At 37.5% G+C, this 16,720-nt stretch overlaps 1 protein-coding gene across 8 annotated transcripts in view; it reads left to right on the top strand.

The window, feature by feature from the left end:
* The window catches only part of ATRX (ATRX chromatin remodeler), a 98,192-nt gene that overhangs the window by 18,111 nt on the left and 63,361 nt on the right, over positions 1 to 16,720 (top strand). For 2 of the 8 annotated variants that reach the window (XM_053374465.1, XM_053374466.1), the window contains exons 2-8: positions 2,368 to 2,468; positions 5,060 to 5,127; positions 5,989 to 6,041; positions 9,233 to 9,357; positions 12,239 to 12,358; positions 13,725 to 13,834; positions 15,571 to 15,638. In XM_053374465.1, coding sequence (XP_053230440.1) covers positions 2,368 to 2,468; positions 5,060 to 5,127; positions 5,989 to 6,041; positions 9,233 to 9,357; positions 12,239 to 12,358; positions 13,725 to 13,834; positions 15,571 to 15,638 — 645 coding nt within the window. Of the gene's footprint in view, positions 1 to 2,367; positions 2,469 to 5,059; positions 5,128 to 5,988; positions 6,042 to 9,232; positions 9,358 to 12,238; positions 12,359 to 13,724; positions 13,835 to 15,570; positions 15,639 to 16,720 lie in introns of those variants that run through there. The other 6 variants (XM_053374468.1, XM_053374469.1, XM_053374472.1 and 3 more) reach the window with 6 other exon arrangements.

Consider the following 16,720-nt stretch of genomic DNA (forward strand, 5'->3'; position numbering starts at 1 on the left):
CTGCTGAACATGATTAGAAGGGACCGGTTGGTTAAAGGTATACAGGTCGGAGCTAAACAGTATAAACTGAGAGCATTTGCAGATGACCCAGTTTTGACGTTACAAGAGCCAGAATCTAGTACTAAAAGAGTTTTAGAACTAATTCAAGAATTTGGTCAGGTGGCAGGATTCAAATTGTCAAAAACTAAATAGTCAAAAACTAAGGTTTTAGAGAAAAACTTAACATTGACTGAAAGAGAGAAGTTTCAGAGTGAAACAGGTTTAACTGTAGTTAAGAAAGTGAAATACCTGGGGATTAACATGACAGCTAAAAATGGGAATTTGTTTAAAGACAACTATGAAAAATGTTGGATGGAAGTGAAAAAAGATTTAGAAATTTGGTCAAATTTGAAGCTTTCCTTGTTGGGTCGAATTGCAGCTATAAAGATGAATGTATTGCCTAGAATGTTGTTTTTGTTTCAAACATTGCAAATTGTGGACAAGATGGACTGTTTCAAGAAGTGGCAGAAAGACATTTCTAAATTTGTCTGGCAGGGCAAGAAGCCCAGAATAAAATTTAAGATATTAACTGATGCAAAGGAAAGGGGTGGATTTGCCCTGCCAGACTTTAAACTTTACTATGAATCAGCAGCGTTCTGCTGGTTGAAAGACTGGCTGCTTCTTGAGAACACTGACTTTTTGGATTTAGAAGGTTTCAACAATGTTTTTGGGTGGCATGCATATTTGTGGTATGACAAGGTTAAAGCACATAAAGCATTTAAAAACCATATTGTTAGGGAAGCATTGTTTAATGTTTGGATTAGATATAAAGATATATTGGAAAATAAAACCCCAAGGTGGTTGTCACCAATGGAAGCGAAAGCTCAGAAAAAGCTCAATATGGAGGCCAGATGGCCGAAGTATTGGGAAATTTTGGAACAAGAAGGAGATAGACTGAAACTGCAGAGTTTTGAGAAACTAAAAAACAAAGTGCAAGACTGGCTTCATTATTATCAGATAATGGAGGCTTACAATTTGGATAAGAAAGTTGGCTTCCAGGTGGAAAAATCTAAATTGGAAACAGAACTGTTAGAACCCAAAACTAAGATTTTGTCAAAAATGTATAACTTGCTGCTGAAATGGAACACTCAGGATGAGACTGTCAAATCAGCTATGATTAAATGGGCACAAGATGTTGGACATAACATTATGTTTGTTGACTGGGAACAGTTGTGGACCACTGGGATGAAATTTACGGCATGTAATGCCTTAAGAGAAAATATTATGACTGGAAAAATCAGACTTCAGAGAGACCATAAGTTTTTAGAGGACTGGGGAAAATTTAGAGATTATTTGAAGACTGCATGTGAGGAAAATATAACGCTAGTGTGTTTCAAAGAAGCTTTGTGAAAAAAATAAGGAATATCGCAAAAATGTAAAAGAGGACGGAAAAATGTATTAAAAGGCGATACTATAATTAAGGAATGTGTAGATAGGAATTTAAGCATGGATGATTGTCAGAGGAGTTGAGGGAGGTCCAATAAGTTAAAATATGTGATGTTTAAAATTGTATGATTGGAGATATTATGGAAAAACTTAATAAAATATTATGAAAAAAAAAAAGAGAAAATATTATGAAAATGATATACAGGTGGTACATGACCCCAGTCAAGCTTGCAAAAATTTACCATTTGCCCGATAATAAATGTTGGAAATGTAAAGAAAATGAAGGTACACTTTTCCACCTTTGGTGGACGTGCCCTAAGATTAAGGCTTTCTGGGAAATGATCTATAACGAATTGAAAAAAGGTATTTAAATATACCTTCTTGAAGAAACCAGAGGCCTTTCTCTTGGGTATGGTCGGCCAGTTGGTGTCAAAAAAGGATAGAACTTTCTTTATGTATGCTACAACAGCAGCAAGAATACTTATTGCAAAGTACTGGAAGATGCAAGATTTACCCACTCTGGAAGAATGGCAGATGAAGATGATTGACTGCATGGGATTGGCAGAAATGACTGGCAGAATCCGTGACCAGGGAGAAGAGTCGGCGGAAGAAGATTGGAAGAAATTCAAGGACTATTTACAGAAATATTGTAAAATTAATGAATGTTGAATGATGTCGGATAGAAATTAAGGTTTTTTTTAGCTGTAATGCTTTGAGATAAGGATTTGCTGAATAAATAATTTGAATTGGACTACAAGAAGGGGAGGTATGAGGAGGTCAGGGAAATATGTCATTGAAAACTAAGTATTGTGAACTATATGTGTTTTTAAACTTTTTTGCTTTTTGTTTGTATAAAAATTGGAAATTGAAATAAATATCTTTTAAAAAAAATATTTACAAAAAGGCAAACATTCAAATGGTGCATTTTTTTTTTTTAAACAGTGAAAGCAAGTTGACGACATTGGTGCAGAAGCTTCATGACTTTTTGGCTCACTCATCAGAAGAATCTGAGGATGCAAAGTCTCCTCCAAGATTAACTATAGGTAAAACAGCCTTACTATTTAAAACCTGTTCAGATCTGTGCTCCTTGTATGTTCATTCTGTCATGCCATTCAGCAAAACTATTTAGTTCTGAAATATAATTCTTGATGACTCTGAGAGGTGAGTTGTACCTTCTTTGATGTATTGTTTAGGCATCTGTAACTTAGGGAGTAACCTTGTGCAGAGTAAATTTGTATAAGTTAATCTGCACCAGATCCAACCCCCTGCTGTGCCTAAGCGAGGTGGATGGAAAACAAGCCTTTAGAATAGTGTTATAGGCTGGGTCACATGACTGAGCTGAACAGGCTTCATATCCAGCCTAAGCACCTCCTTTCTGGTATCGCTACACTCCTGGAACACCTTTTGGGGCCTTACACTAAGCTGGACTGAGCCAGGATGAGCAAATTATGCTGGTGTGTTTTTCCTGAGCTGGAGTTGAAGACTTAATGCTGGCTTAGCCAGGAATCAGCTGCATCCTAAACTGCTCATTCTGGCTGATCTTGCCACCAATATGACTAAATCATTCACTTTATTAATAAATATGTTAATAAATATGTCAGATATGTTTACCTTAGTCTGTGTTCAGTGTTTCCATAGTTCTTTATATTAGTTCTGCTTACACAGCTCTAAGTAGTATATGGTATTACCTTTCTGCCCATGCCAACCTTAGTTCTCATGTATTACATTGAATGTTGCTAGGAGTTTTGTGGCTAATTCAGAAACTGTTGCAAAATAACATAGAAATAACTGCTACATTATCAGATCTGGGGAATTCTAATAATTAATGCTAATTACTGTAAAATAAACCCCCTACTAAGATATGAGTGAGTAGGGATCCTTTCATACATGGGCAAGGTTTGTGTGACAAGGTCTGCTCATGTATGAAAACAAAACTGAACATGTTACATGAAGAAAAACCAATCATTTCAAGTAGATGAAAGTGTTGTGCTGGACACAGGATTGCAGCCTTCCAGCTTTCTTTTTATTCTGTCTTCATTCTTTCAGTTTTCAGGTTACTTGATGTTCAGTATCTCTTTAGATTACTAGTGTCTAGTAGTTTGCACTTGGGATTTGAGAGGCTAGACTTTATAGGTACAGGTATAGGCCCACCACTTTCACGAGGGTTGGGTCCTTGTGCAAAGGCGAGATTGCACAAAGTCAGGAACCCCTGGAACCACCCTCCTGCAGGTGGAGGACTGCTTACTGGAGTCTGGGAAGGTCACAGGAGGGTCTTGAGATTGTCTTAGGACCTAGTAAGTGAGGAGGTGCCTTGCTGGAAGCTGGTAAGGAAGGTGCCACCATGCTTACTGGGCTTTGGGAAGACAGCGCCAGGACACTGGGATTCTGCCAAGCTTTGGGAAGGAGACATGAGGGCTCCGGCACAATACAGAGCCCTTGCACTACATTCCCAAAGCTGGGTAAATGAGGAACATATAAAGCTACTTTCAGAGTAGCCTTATATGTCCTAGCAATGAGAAAGTTATGCTGAACCTTTTTGATTCAAAACTCTGTTGCCTGTCAAGGGTATTTTTAAAATGTAAATAATCAGGAGAACTTTATAACTTTAATTTTTGATAATTTGCAGTTCTGAAAAATTGAATGATTTATCTTATTCTTGCGTTTGTTTTTTGATTTACATTATAAATTGCCCTTGGCTGTAAACAATAACAGTCTGACTGATTTACATTTTTATGCAAATATTTGTGCTAAAAATGATGACCATCTGTTTTTGCATTGGAGAATCACTCTTTTCCACAAACTGCAGATATGGATTAATTTTTGTCTAAGCAAAAAATGTGGTTGCCATGGAAATGTGGAGGGTGGGGGCAGTGTTAGAAATTGAGATATGAAAGCCAGAAGCTAAATGGCACCTTAAACCTAGATTATGGCCGCAAGAATGAAATGTCTAGGCATACTTTTTTATAACAAGAATGCAAAGCTAAAAATGAATGAACTGCAGCTAAAATATTGTGTTCATTTTTCAAATGGTCTAGTCTTTCACTTGCCCACCCCCCTAATATTCTCTTCTCTATTCTTCAGAGAGTATCTGGAAGAGGGGAGGCAGAAAAAGGTCTTCCTTCCACTCTTCAGGTTTAATCTGAAATCTTAGGCGCAATACTGTACCCAGAGCTCAGAAACAGCTCGCACTAATGAAATTCCCTGTTGCAAAATGCACCTAGAACAAGGGGAGTTTCAAACACTGGGTGGGGGGAGCATGTACTGTTGTGTGCCTTTGGGAAGAAGTACCCCTTTGTTCATTAGTAGCTGACACTCCTCTCTCTCTCTCCCTTGTCCCCCACTTTTTCCAGAGGGAAATGGGGAATCGGCCTGCATTGTTGGTTGTCACTTTCTAAAGGTACTCTGTGACAATCTGATTTTATTTTCTGAAGAGAATCCTTGGTTTTTAGTGTTTCTTTCTGATTTGATCTAGTACTAAATAAATGCAACCCAGCCAGGATCTGTTTGAGTTGTTTGTGGAAGATAGTACAGTACTTTGCCTACAGTGTAGTTATATGCATTGTTTCTGTTTTGTGTATTGTGAATCATTACTATCCATCTTTACGCGTGAACATATTCCATCCGTTTCTTACAGATAAATTTGCTATGACGGAAAATATTCCAACTCCAGTTCCAACTCCAATGGAAAACTGCAGGGAAGAAGTAAGAACAATTTAGTAGCTTAGTTTATAATAATGAAAAACAGTTGTGGAAAGTGGTGATTGATTTCGTATGAGCTCAGATTGCTTAGGTTACTTTCTCCATGGTGTGTAAGAGTGAATTTGTATAGAGTATCTATTTAGAAATAATTTTGTTTATAATTTTGGAAATTCCCAGGATGTATAGTGCAGCTTTAATAAGCCAGTGATAACAAATGAACCACAACAATAATAACTTGGTTTTATTTTTTGGTATTTTGAAAACTTGAGGAATTATCTTATATTCAGCATATAAATTCAGTATTTTTTCAGTTCTTTCATTTTTATGAGATCCAGCTATTGGTTTCTGGTTTTTTGTTTCAGAGGCAATTTTCTTCTTACAAATAATTTTAATAAATTGTTTGTGCCCATTAAGCATCTCAACTGTGACTTTTAATTTTGTGGAGGATGATAATTTTACTGATTTTAGGATTACTTAACCTAGAAAGATTGTATGTTCTGGCCTGTGGTTCATAATATTCATGCAAACTATATTGTTCATATGGACAGTGCTTTCCTGTATGAGATTTACAGATGTGCAAACCTTCCTGCCCTTGCTATACTTTATTAATGTGGCTGAAAGCAGTTAGTAAGATCATCAAGATTTGAAGTCTAGTGTTTACTTTTATACAATTATTTAATTCCATTGCATTTTATAGTTTATGTCTAAAGCACAAGCCCAGTTAGTTACATTTACATATATAAAAGTAGGGTAGAGTTGTCCTTAAACTTCATAGTAAGTTATGTATAAATTGATGTGCATGCATAGGGATGTTTAATTGTATATGGCTTGCGATTTTGTGTTTCCTCTCCCTTTCATATTCAGGGTAGCAGCTCTTCTGAAAAGTCCAAATCGTTATGTTCACCACGTTCCAAAAGGTTAGTTTGATATTCTGTTTACCAGTTTGAATTGCTTGCTACAGTGAGTCTGAAGGAACAACTCATTGTCTGTTAGAATCCATGGTGGATTAAGAAATAAACATGTTACTATGTTACATATTTTTCTGTTTTTATACTGTAACCTGCCTTGTGATCCTTGGAAGAAGGGTGGTATATAACCCCTCCTTAAATTCTTATTTATTTTTAAAAACTTAAATACAAAACATAAAAAGTGAGTTTTTTTATATAAAAAATGAAGAAAGAGAAAGAAGTGTATATTAGTAAAACAAATGTCAACAGTTAACAAACACAATTTTAAACCTTCTGTATTTTGTATAAATGAGTTCCAAATTTCATTATACATATCCATGCAAAGTCTACGTCAATAAGCAATCTGCTCATAGGTGGCAACAGTAGTCAGCTTCAATCCATTGAATAAATGGAGCCATACATTTATCGCTCCAGTGCAGCAATATCAGTCTTTTGGCCATAGTAAGGGCACGGAGAATCCAATTACATTGTCCAGCTGTCAAATTCCATATAGTAGGTATGTAGTTCAAAAGAACATTATCATCTGAAAATTTTAGCTTTTTTTGCACAGACATATTTATATAATTCACTACTTTTTTCCAAAACATAGTAAGTATAGAACATTGTAAAAATGTGTGTTTTAAAGAAGCATTATTTCCAACATACTGCTGTCTCAAGACAGTCCTTTTCTATACAAACGTAGTGGAGACCAATAAATTCTAAATATTATTTTCTGTTGTGTAAGTAATGATTTAAGGTTCATTGACACCCTTGCTATAGAAGTTAAAACATTCCCATTGTCAAGGCAATATAGGAACCTCCAATTCTTTATTCCATTCATTTCTTAACATCTCCATATGAAATTGATTTATTTGTAACAAATATCTTTAAAAAGTAATCATGGGTTTTTTAGTTCTAAAGGATTTAACCAGTTTTTTTAGTATCTCAGGTGTCTCAGAAGCTGAAAATGCTGCTGGTCCAAACATAATTGTTAAAAAATGTTGTGGTTGTAAATATTGCCATTGGATTACATCCGATAGCTGATATTTATCTCATAACACAATGTAAAAATTCATTGTCATATTTCAGTTGATCCAAAGTCAATACATCCACGTCCACCCAATTTTCCTTATCACCATATTTTTCTTAATTTTTGATGGCTTTCTCCATAAAGTCAATTTACCGTGGGAAAAGGGGTCAAGTTGTTTTTATTAGGCATCACATTCCATAACTTTCTAACAGACATACAGTCGTACCTTGGTTCTTGAATGCCTTGGTACTTGTACGTTTTGGCTCCCAAACGCTGCAAACCCTGAAGTAAGTTTTCTGGTTTCTGAACGTTTTTCAGAAGCCAAATGTTTGACGTGGCTTCCGCTTGAGTGCAGGAAGCTCCTGCAGCCAATCGGAATCCACGCCTTGGTTTTCAAATGGTTTTGGGAGTCAAACGTACTGCCGGAACAGATTAAGTTCGAGAACCAAGATACCACTCTAATTATTTCCAGAGATACCAGAGTTCTAATGTATTTTGATCCTCATACTGTTTATCCAAACAAAAGTGCTATATGTATATATTCCAAAGTTGTCCAAATTGGAAAAATACAGTGGTACTTTGGGTTAAGTACTTAATTCATTCCGGAGGTCTGTACTTAACCTGAAACTGTTCTTAACCTGAAGCACCACTTTAGCTAATGGGGCCTCCCGCTGCTGCTGCACCGCTGGAGCATGATTTCTGTTCTCAACCTGAAGCAAAGTTCTTAACCTGAAGCACTATTTCTCGGTTAGCAGAGTCTGTAACCTGAAACGTATGTAGCCTGAGGTACCACTGTAACACCAATTGTTGGCTTTCATCATTTAATACTTGACAATAAATATGCATGATAATATAGCTCCAGATTCAGAATCCTGAATCCTTCCTCCTTAATTTGTAATTGCATTTTCTGTAAAGATATTCTCAGAATCGAAGACTCTCTCCCTAGAAATTTTTTTATTTTCTGAAAATACTTTCCAGATAGATGAACTAGGATTCCTCTTAGAATATAAATTAATCTGGGAATAATGTTCATTTTGAGAGCAGTCACCTTCCCCAAAGGAGTAAAGTTTAATGATTCCCATCTATAAATATCTGAAGAAACCTCTCTTTATATTTTATTTAAATTGCATATTACTAATTGAGTTATAAGGGACGCGGGTGGCACTGTGGTCTAAATCACAGAGTCTAAGGCTTGCCGATCAGAAGGTTGGTGGTTCGAATCCCCACGACAAGGTAAGCTCTGGTTGCTCGGTCCTTGCTCCTGCCCACCTAGCAGTTTGAAAGCACGTCAAAGTACAAGTAGATAAATAGGTACTTCTCCGGTGGGAGGGTAAACAGTGTTTCCATGCGCTGCTCTGGTTCACCAGAAGCAGCTTAGTTATGCTAGCCACATGACCCGGAAGCTGTACGCCGGCTTCCTCGGCCAGTAAAGCAAGATGAGCGCCACAACTCCAGAGTCGTCCATGACTGGACTTAACCGTCAGGGGTCCCTTTACTGTTACCTTTAATTGAGTTATATCTTTTGCTATAGGCATACCTAAATATTTAATAGATTCACTACAAATACGGAATTAATACTCCAGGTCAGGCATAGGCAAACTCGGCCCTCCAGATGTTTTGGGACAACTCCCACCATCCCTTTTTACAGGACCAGTGGTCAGGGATGATGGGAATTGTAGTCTCAAAACATCTGGAGGGCCAAGTTTGCCTATGCCTATTCCAGGTGGTATATAAATTGAATGAATGAATGAACTAATAAATGAAGGTATAGATAGCGGTATTTCTTGTTTTCTTTTTCTAATCATGTAATTCAGTGAGCCTTTAAGCTTTCAAAAATGGGTCAAATATGACTTTCTTAGTTATAAGCCACTTTGGCATATAAACAGTACACATACTAATAAAAATAGTAATGGGTAATTAATACATCATTATGTAAATTTGGCATTATATTTTCAGTGTTTGTAATCTGCACATCTTACAGCTCAGTTTCATTGGCCGTTATATTGTCTATCTATATAATACTATTCACTAGATTCTGTTATCTAAAAGAATGTTTTGATAAATAGTGGAGATAATTTGGCTTCACATGTACTGTTTGTAGTATAAATATATGTGTCTGCTGCTCATGCAGGAAACCTACAGTTGTAACAAAGTATGTTGGCTCAGATGATGAACAGACCTTAGATGAAACCACAAATCAAGATGTTTCAAATGAAAACTCCGAAAATGAAGTTGATATGAAAAGCTTGCCTAAAGGTAACTTATTCCATAAATTATGAAATATTCTAACAGCATACCGTGTATATTAAAATTTAGCTAGGATACTGCCTGTACACGCTACCTAGAAGCATTGAAACTTGTAATTTCAGTGAAACTGGGATAAAACTGGAAATTATTTTTGTTCCTTTTGTCAAGAACTCATTCCTGGGAATTTTCTTAAAGCTTCAGAGCAACAAAATATCGAATCCCTCATTATGTAAAACACGTTTTCCCTCTCTGCTTTACTTTGTTACTTCAAGTTAGGGGTGGCTAGTGTGTAGCCATCAGACATTGTTGGATTCCAGCTTCTGTCAGCCCCAGGTAGCATGGCCCATAGTCAGGGATGGTGAGAATATGAATCCTGGAGCCCAGCAACATCTGTAGGATGTTTTTCTGTGATAACTGTGTTGGAAGTGGGGCAAATAATTATTTGCAAAATCCTAGCCTAATGGTTCCCAATTGGTGGTTCATGGCACATACGCATCAACTGTCCGGGACAGCCTGCTTTTTTGACGGGGGGTGGCATCTTGCGTGGGTCATGTGATACCATGATTTCCAAAAGTAGGGGGTTGGCTTTTGAAAAAGAAGGAGAGGGGTCTGCTATACTTAGCTAATTGGGAACCACCATCATTGGACCAGGAATGGATGTTGCAATATTGCTGAGTGCTGCTGCTTAAAAGAGCAGCCTCATGTTTATTTCTCATGTCTCATGGGATGTGGTGGATTCTCCTTCATTGGAGGTTTCTAAGCAGAGGTTGGATGGTTATCTGTCGGTGATGCTTTAGTTGAGATTCCTGCCCTGGAGGGAATTCAGCTAGATAACCCACGCGGTCCCTTAACTTGACAATTCTATGATTCACAGGGAATCCATTCCATTGTTGAACAGATCTTACTATCAGAAAGTTCTCCCCAGGATGTTTACTCAGAATCTCCTTTCTTATAACTTGAAGCTGTTGGGCTTGAGTCCTACCCCCCCCCCTGCCCCCCCCCCAGGGCAGGAGAAGTCTCCCATTCTTTCCACCGTTTATCTCACTTTTTTGAATGTTTTGCAATCTGCTGTAGGAAGGCAAATAGGTCACTCTTGTACATTTTTTACCCATATATCAATCTGCCTTCCATGCTCCAGGTAATTGTATATACTTGTGAAGAGATAATCTTTTACATATATTGCTTCTCCTCTCTTTTTGTTTAGTTTGGGGGTAGTCAACTTTTTTATTCCCAGCGCCCACTAATGCATCTTTCTTGATGGTAAAATTTCCTTACCGCCCACCAGTGCTCTAGGGAAGAAGGATTCAGCTTGTGCCGTAGAACCCCCTACCACCCACCTAGAATCCTGAAATGCCCACTTGTGGGCGGTAAGGACCAGGTTGACAACCCCTGGTTTAGTCTGTTCCTTTTGAATTGGTTATACCCCTCAGTTTCTACATTCCGGTCATGAGTCTCATCCCACCAAGTTTCAGTAATGCCTATTAGGTCATATTTGACATCCTGCATAAAGAGCTCAAATTTTTCTTGCCTGTTTCCCATACTCTGTGCATTGGTATAGAGATAACTTAAACCATGAGTTAATTCCTCCACCTGCTTCCTTCTTGTAGTTTTCTACCCTTTAGCAGGTTTCTGTAGCACTGCCTCAGTTTCCTATGCATCAATGAAGCTATTATCCCCAGTACCATTTGTTCCCTAGTCATCGCTAATATTGTCTCCCTCCCCTTCAGGATTTAATTTAAAGTTCTGTTAGTCAGGTTTTTGAGACTGTCAGCCAACACATTTCCAACTACTTTGAGGTGCAACTCCTCTCTTGCCAGAAGTCCTTCTTCAAGGAAATGGAGAACATGGTCTTAAAGATGCCTATGCCTAAGCTTTCCTGATGACACCACCAGCACAGTCAGTGGTCTACCTCAGTATTTTCCTCTCCCTGGGCCATGACCTTCAACAGGAAGAAATGATGAAAAAAACACCTGTGCCCCAAGGCCCTTCAATTTCCCAGCCAGAGTCCTTTGCCATACATTGAAAGCTGTGACTGACAGAATTGTTTGTACTTGCATGCATCATAAGGAAGGGGTTGTGGTCAGTGGACTTTATAAGACCTGGCAACTTTGTGAATCTTTGCACCTGAAAAACAGCACACCTCCCAGGACATCTTGTTGCTTTCTGTCTCTATCCTCAGTAGAGAGTCATGTATCACCACCATTAACATCCTCTGGTAAAACACATGCCATTCTGTTTTGATTTTCCCATTGTCTCGAGTGGCAGCCAGTAAAGTAGCCTAGAAAGGTCATAGTCCATGCTTTGTATTACTGAATGTATTTTGAGAGAGGGAAGACCACTTGTAGTTGCTGTGATTGGTTTCTGCAGTGCACGTATGACAAATAGTTGCAACCTTAATTTCAAATAGTCTAATATAATGACAGCTATTAATGTTCCTGGCCATTTCATGGGAGTGAGGGTAAGGGGAACATGGCAATTTAGTCTACTTTCAGCATAAGATGTGGGGTGAAAGGAATGAGGACTAATAGAAGCATCGCCACCTGTTTAAAAGAGTAAGGATAGACGGCTAGTGGCCTGAGGCTTAATATAACCCATAACTATTTTTTTCCTGGTCCTCTGATGGTCTTGCCAGAACTATGCTAAAGTTCTGTGTGATAGATATGGAACATGAATGAATGCAATTTCTCTTTTAGGCTTTGTATATAGTATGTTAATCTCCATATTTGTATGCCCAGCACTATGTGAGCCACATGTACTGTATAACTTTGATGCCTTTTGTGTTAGATGAGTTGGTCATCCTTTCAGTAAGAGTATAGGAAAACCCTGCTAGACTTTTATATTACAATTCTGCATTTAATAATTTGGTGTAATTTTTAAATTGTCATCTTAGGTACAATTGTTGTACAGCCAGAGCCAGTACGTAACGAAGACAAAGATGACTTTAAAGGACCTGAATTTAGGAACAGAAATACTGCTAGAACGAAACCTGAAGCTCAAAAGAAGCGTGGAGGTAAATGCACTTGAATTAAGTTCAATGATGCATTTAAATCATTCTATTATTATTATTAAAAAGTCTGAATTACCTCTGCACTCTTGATGCTTGTGAGCTTTCTAGAGACACTGGATTGACCACTGTAGTAAACAGACTGCTTGATAATGAGATGGGACCCTTGGTCTGACCTAGTGCAGCAATTCTTGTGTTCCTAGGCATCAATGAATTCTAGAAGAGTTTCACCATAAGTGCAAGGGCAGCTGTGCCATTAAAGGAATTTGGGAGCAAGGAGTAAGGCTGAGTTGTTGATGGGAAGAAAGATCAAGGGACCATTGATAGCCCCACCAGGTTTGGGGGCTCTTGCATTAGCTCAGCATTACATTAGTAATTTATTTCATAATTAGTAAATTATTATAGTGAGAGAAGAACATAGTGCGGGACACATTTAGATGAGGAGTTCTTTGCATAATTTGCCTCCTGTAATGTGCAACTTTATTTTTGGATGCCAAAACTGATGATTGCAACGTAGTCGGTTATTTTAAAGCTGCAATCAATACTTAAAAGATTTTTCAGTATCTTTAAGAATAATATAGTAATATGTTATTAATATTCCATCATAATAGGATTGCAGAAGAATTATAACTAAAATTAGTTTTTGAAAAGCAGCAATCAGAAAAGAGGAGCCCCTTTTGTGAATTACAGAAAATCCTAATATCAGTCGGATGATTAGGGAGATAGTGAAGCAGAAAGAAGATAAATGGGAGGTGGGATGAAGGGTATGTTTTTGTGTGTCGGATGGAAAGGAGTCAGCTTAGCAGGTTACAGCAATTGTTCAGGGGCAATATTTTTCTTTAGGTGTTTTTGTTTAGTTTTTAAAAATAATTTTAATACAACATTTCCCCCTCTGTTTTCTTCTTTAGTCTTTCCTCATTTGAAATGTGAATAATGTTAAAAGATTTCATAAATTTGTGCTCTTGGGTGAATTAAATATTATTTTTATGCTCACAACGTAGACTGCAATTCTGCACCCTGTTGAACAATCAAATTCCCAATGCAGTTGTTAAATCTCTAGCAAAACTGAATGCAGGATTGCAATCTGTGAAGTCAATCTTTAAGATTTTTTACTGATTATTTAGGTTGCGCCATTCCATAAGAAGCTAATTTTATATTTATGGGTGAATCCAATGCTTCAGGGGGAAGAAAATAATTCTTAACTGGTTACAACAGTTTTCTTTAGCCTTTTAAAGATACCTCTGCAATTGGTGATATTGCAGAAGTAGTGACGCTCAGAGTCCTTCTAACAATGACATGCAAGCTGTTATGTTGGAAAAAGGAGGTTTTTGTAGAAGAAAAATTGATATGGTCCTTCTGACTTTTTTTGTAGAGGAAGGGCTACATGGTATTGTGAGCTGTACAGCTTGTGGTCAGCAGGTGAATCATTTTCAAAAGGATTCAATCTATAGACATCCCACATTAAAAGTACTTATATGTAAGGTATGTAAATGTTGGATGTGTGTGTATACCCTCTTATGTGTATATAGAATTCAATTTTTTCATTCAGGCTTAGAACAAAACCTGCTACCCACAAGAGACAGGGTTCATTGAGGCAGATGACAGGTGGTTCCATTCCCACAGTGTATGTAGATAGATACATCCATTTACTTTCTCTCACATAAGGGAACAACAGTCTTTTATTTCAGTGATAAGTTTTAAGTTACTGCACTTGGTGACACTGGGTCCAAGGAGGGCAGTTTATGTATCTTTCCCATTCAAAATATTGGTATCCTAGCCTTCACTGAGGCAGATTTCTCTGGGGAAGATGCATTGGTTAGTATGATGAGGATGAACTGCAATGAGCCTTGGACATGTGCGCCTGCCCCTCCCACTTCACTGCAAGGAGGTATTCAGAAGCTTACATTTTGCTTAATCTCAGTCTGCTATGTTATATGGTTTGACAAACTTTGTAAATATTTTGTAAAAGCCAGTTTCATCACCTATGGTTTGATTCAAATTACTCGTAACAGTAACCACAGTTTAGGATCCAGATGACCTAGCCAGGTTTTTGCTTAACCAGAAGTGAGCGGTTCTGAATTCCCCCTTGCGGTTATGTCAGGGGCTTGCTATGGCTCATTCATGCTAAACTATGTTTTAGCGTGACATCTGGACACAATCTGGATGCATTAGTGAAAGAAAAAAGGAATGCATCTCTGTGCATAGGACACACATATATATGTGTGTCTCATTTCTTGCTTCCACCAGATACTTGTGATATGCAGGTCCTGTCTCTGTGTCCCACTCTCCAATCCATTGTCACATTATTCTATTGTGGATTTCATTTTTAGTCACTTCAGATATTTTTAAAATCAGAAGGCAGGGTATAAATGAAGTGTTAGATATTTTGATAGCCCCGCAGAAAAGCCAGCTCTCTACTTTTCCATGTTCTATAGTACTTTAGAGAGATGGCTTAATGGGGGACGCTATTTTTGCATTCATTTAACAATAAACCATGCTTTGGCGCTCCATGGGTAAGCAGGAACAAATTTTATAATACGTTTACAGACAAATGAAAACACTAAAATCATACAATTTGTAACATACAAAGAGTTAAAATACATGTTATATAAACTAAGTATAAAAGCAAACCAAGATGCAATAAAATTAATATTTTTATAGAACTTTGCAGCAGAAAAGAGAAATTTAGCAAGTGTTTCTATTATTATTTTGTTCATGTCAGCCAGTAAGTTGCCCAGATGCCATTCAAAAGTTATTCCTTGGTGTTTTAGTAGGATGAAAGTAAATCTATTTTGCACCTCTCTACAAAAAGGACATGTATTAATGTTTACATTGCTCCTTCACTGTAGTGGTGGAGCTCTTTGTAAAACCCAGCCATCCAGTTGAGGAGAAGGAGAGCAATTAAATGTAGCCTTAGGGGAAAAAAATCAGCCAATATTTCAGAACATTCAGGCTTGGTCCTTCAAAAAGGCAAATGACAGAATTACCCCCCCCCCCCAGTACAGTTACATGGAATACAGTAACCAGTATCCTTAATCTGCACATCAAGAATAAGTTTTGCCTGGCAGTGCCTTGAGTATGAAGAAGTTTCTTTCTATTGTGCGAAGTTTATTCACTTTAACAGCAGTATGAGGTCAATAATAATGTTTAGTGTATATTATTACATAGTCTGCAAAATTGTTAAGGTTTCTGAAAGAAGAAATTTATTTTCTTCATAGACTTGCTTCAAATATTATATGAGTGATGACATCAGCCGTGATGCAGATGGAATTGATGAACAGTGTAGGTAGGTGTATAAAGATTCCTCAATATCCTAAAATTTTATAGAGTGAACAGGGGCATATTTGAGCCTACATTGATCAGTATTAGCGAGTACATTTCTTGAAGTGCTTGTCAGTATTTATAGTCCGGATATAAAGAACCAAGCAGCTTGTTACTTGCACTGCAAGTGATTTCTGGACTTTAGTTTCTTCAACAGCACTTTGCCCTCTTAACTCATGGCAAGCTGTTTTGAAACTGAATGAAATATAGAGTAGTTATACTGGGGCTTCTTTGTTGAAAGAAAAATGTCAAAAGCCCAAGTCTCAAGTGCTCTTTTGGCTTCTGACCTAAATTATGAATGTTATGTTAAAGTAACATCGTATATAGCATTGTATAAAGTTGATTAAAACATTTCTGTGGTTATGATATAACATTTTGTATATCATTTTTTTCTTGCTAGTACAAGTATACTCCAGCCAATTGGTTAAGTCAGCTTTTCCCAACCAAGTACCTCCCCTCTGTGTGTTTTGGACTAGAACTCCCATCAGCCCCAGCCAGTGATTGTGCTGTCTTGGGTGAATGGTAGTTATAATCTAAGGCAACTGGATGGCACCTAGACTGTGGGGGATAGCTGAATTCTAAAGTGCAGAAAGAAATGGAAAGTTAGTATGGAGTAAAAAATTATATTCAAGTTCTCCATGCTCCTGTGTACTTTGAGCCCCTTTTGGATGAAAGAATCCTGCACTGCAGGGGGTTGGACTGGATGATCCTTGTGGTCACTTCCAACTCTGATTCTATGATTTTTCTTATTTAACTTGCATGCTGTCTTGCCACTGTGCATGTACAACACAGGTGCAATAAAATTGAGGGGGGGGGGAGGATGTGGATTTAGCGGTGCAGGACATTATGTGTGTTGAGGCAAATGTGTCACTAGCTCTGCCTGAAAGCCGTATTTGTGAAAATAGCACTAAATTTCTCTTGTTTTCTCTGGATACTTGTATCTTTCTGATACCAGCATAGCTATTTGCACTTCTGAGAAATATTTTTGATGATCAATAACTGACTTTAGATACTTATGTAACAGAGTTTTCCTAATTTATGCCAACA

Source organism: Podarcis raffonei, chromosome Z, assembly GCF_027172205.1.
Source record: "Podarcis raffonei isolate rPodRaf1 chromosome Z, rPodRaf1.pri, whole genome shotgun sequence".
Taxonomy (NCBI): Eukaryota; Metazoa; Chordata; class Lepidosauria; order Squamata; family Lacertidae; genus Podarcis; species Podarcis raffonei.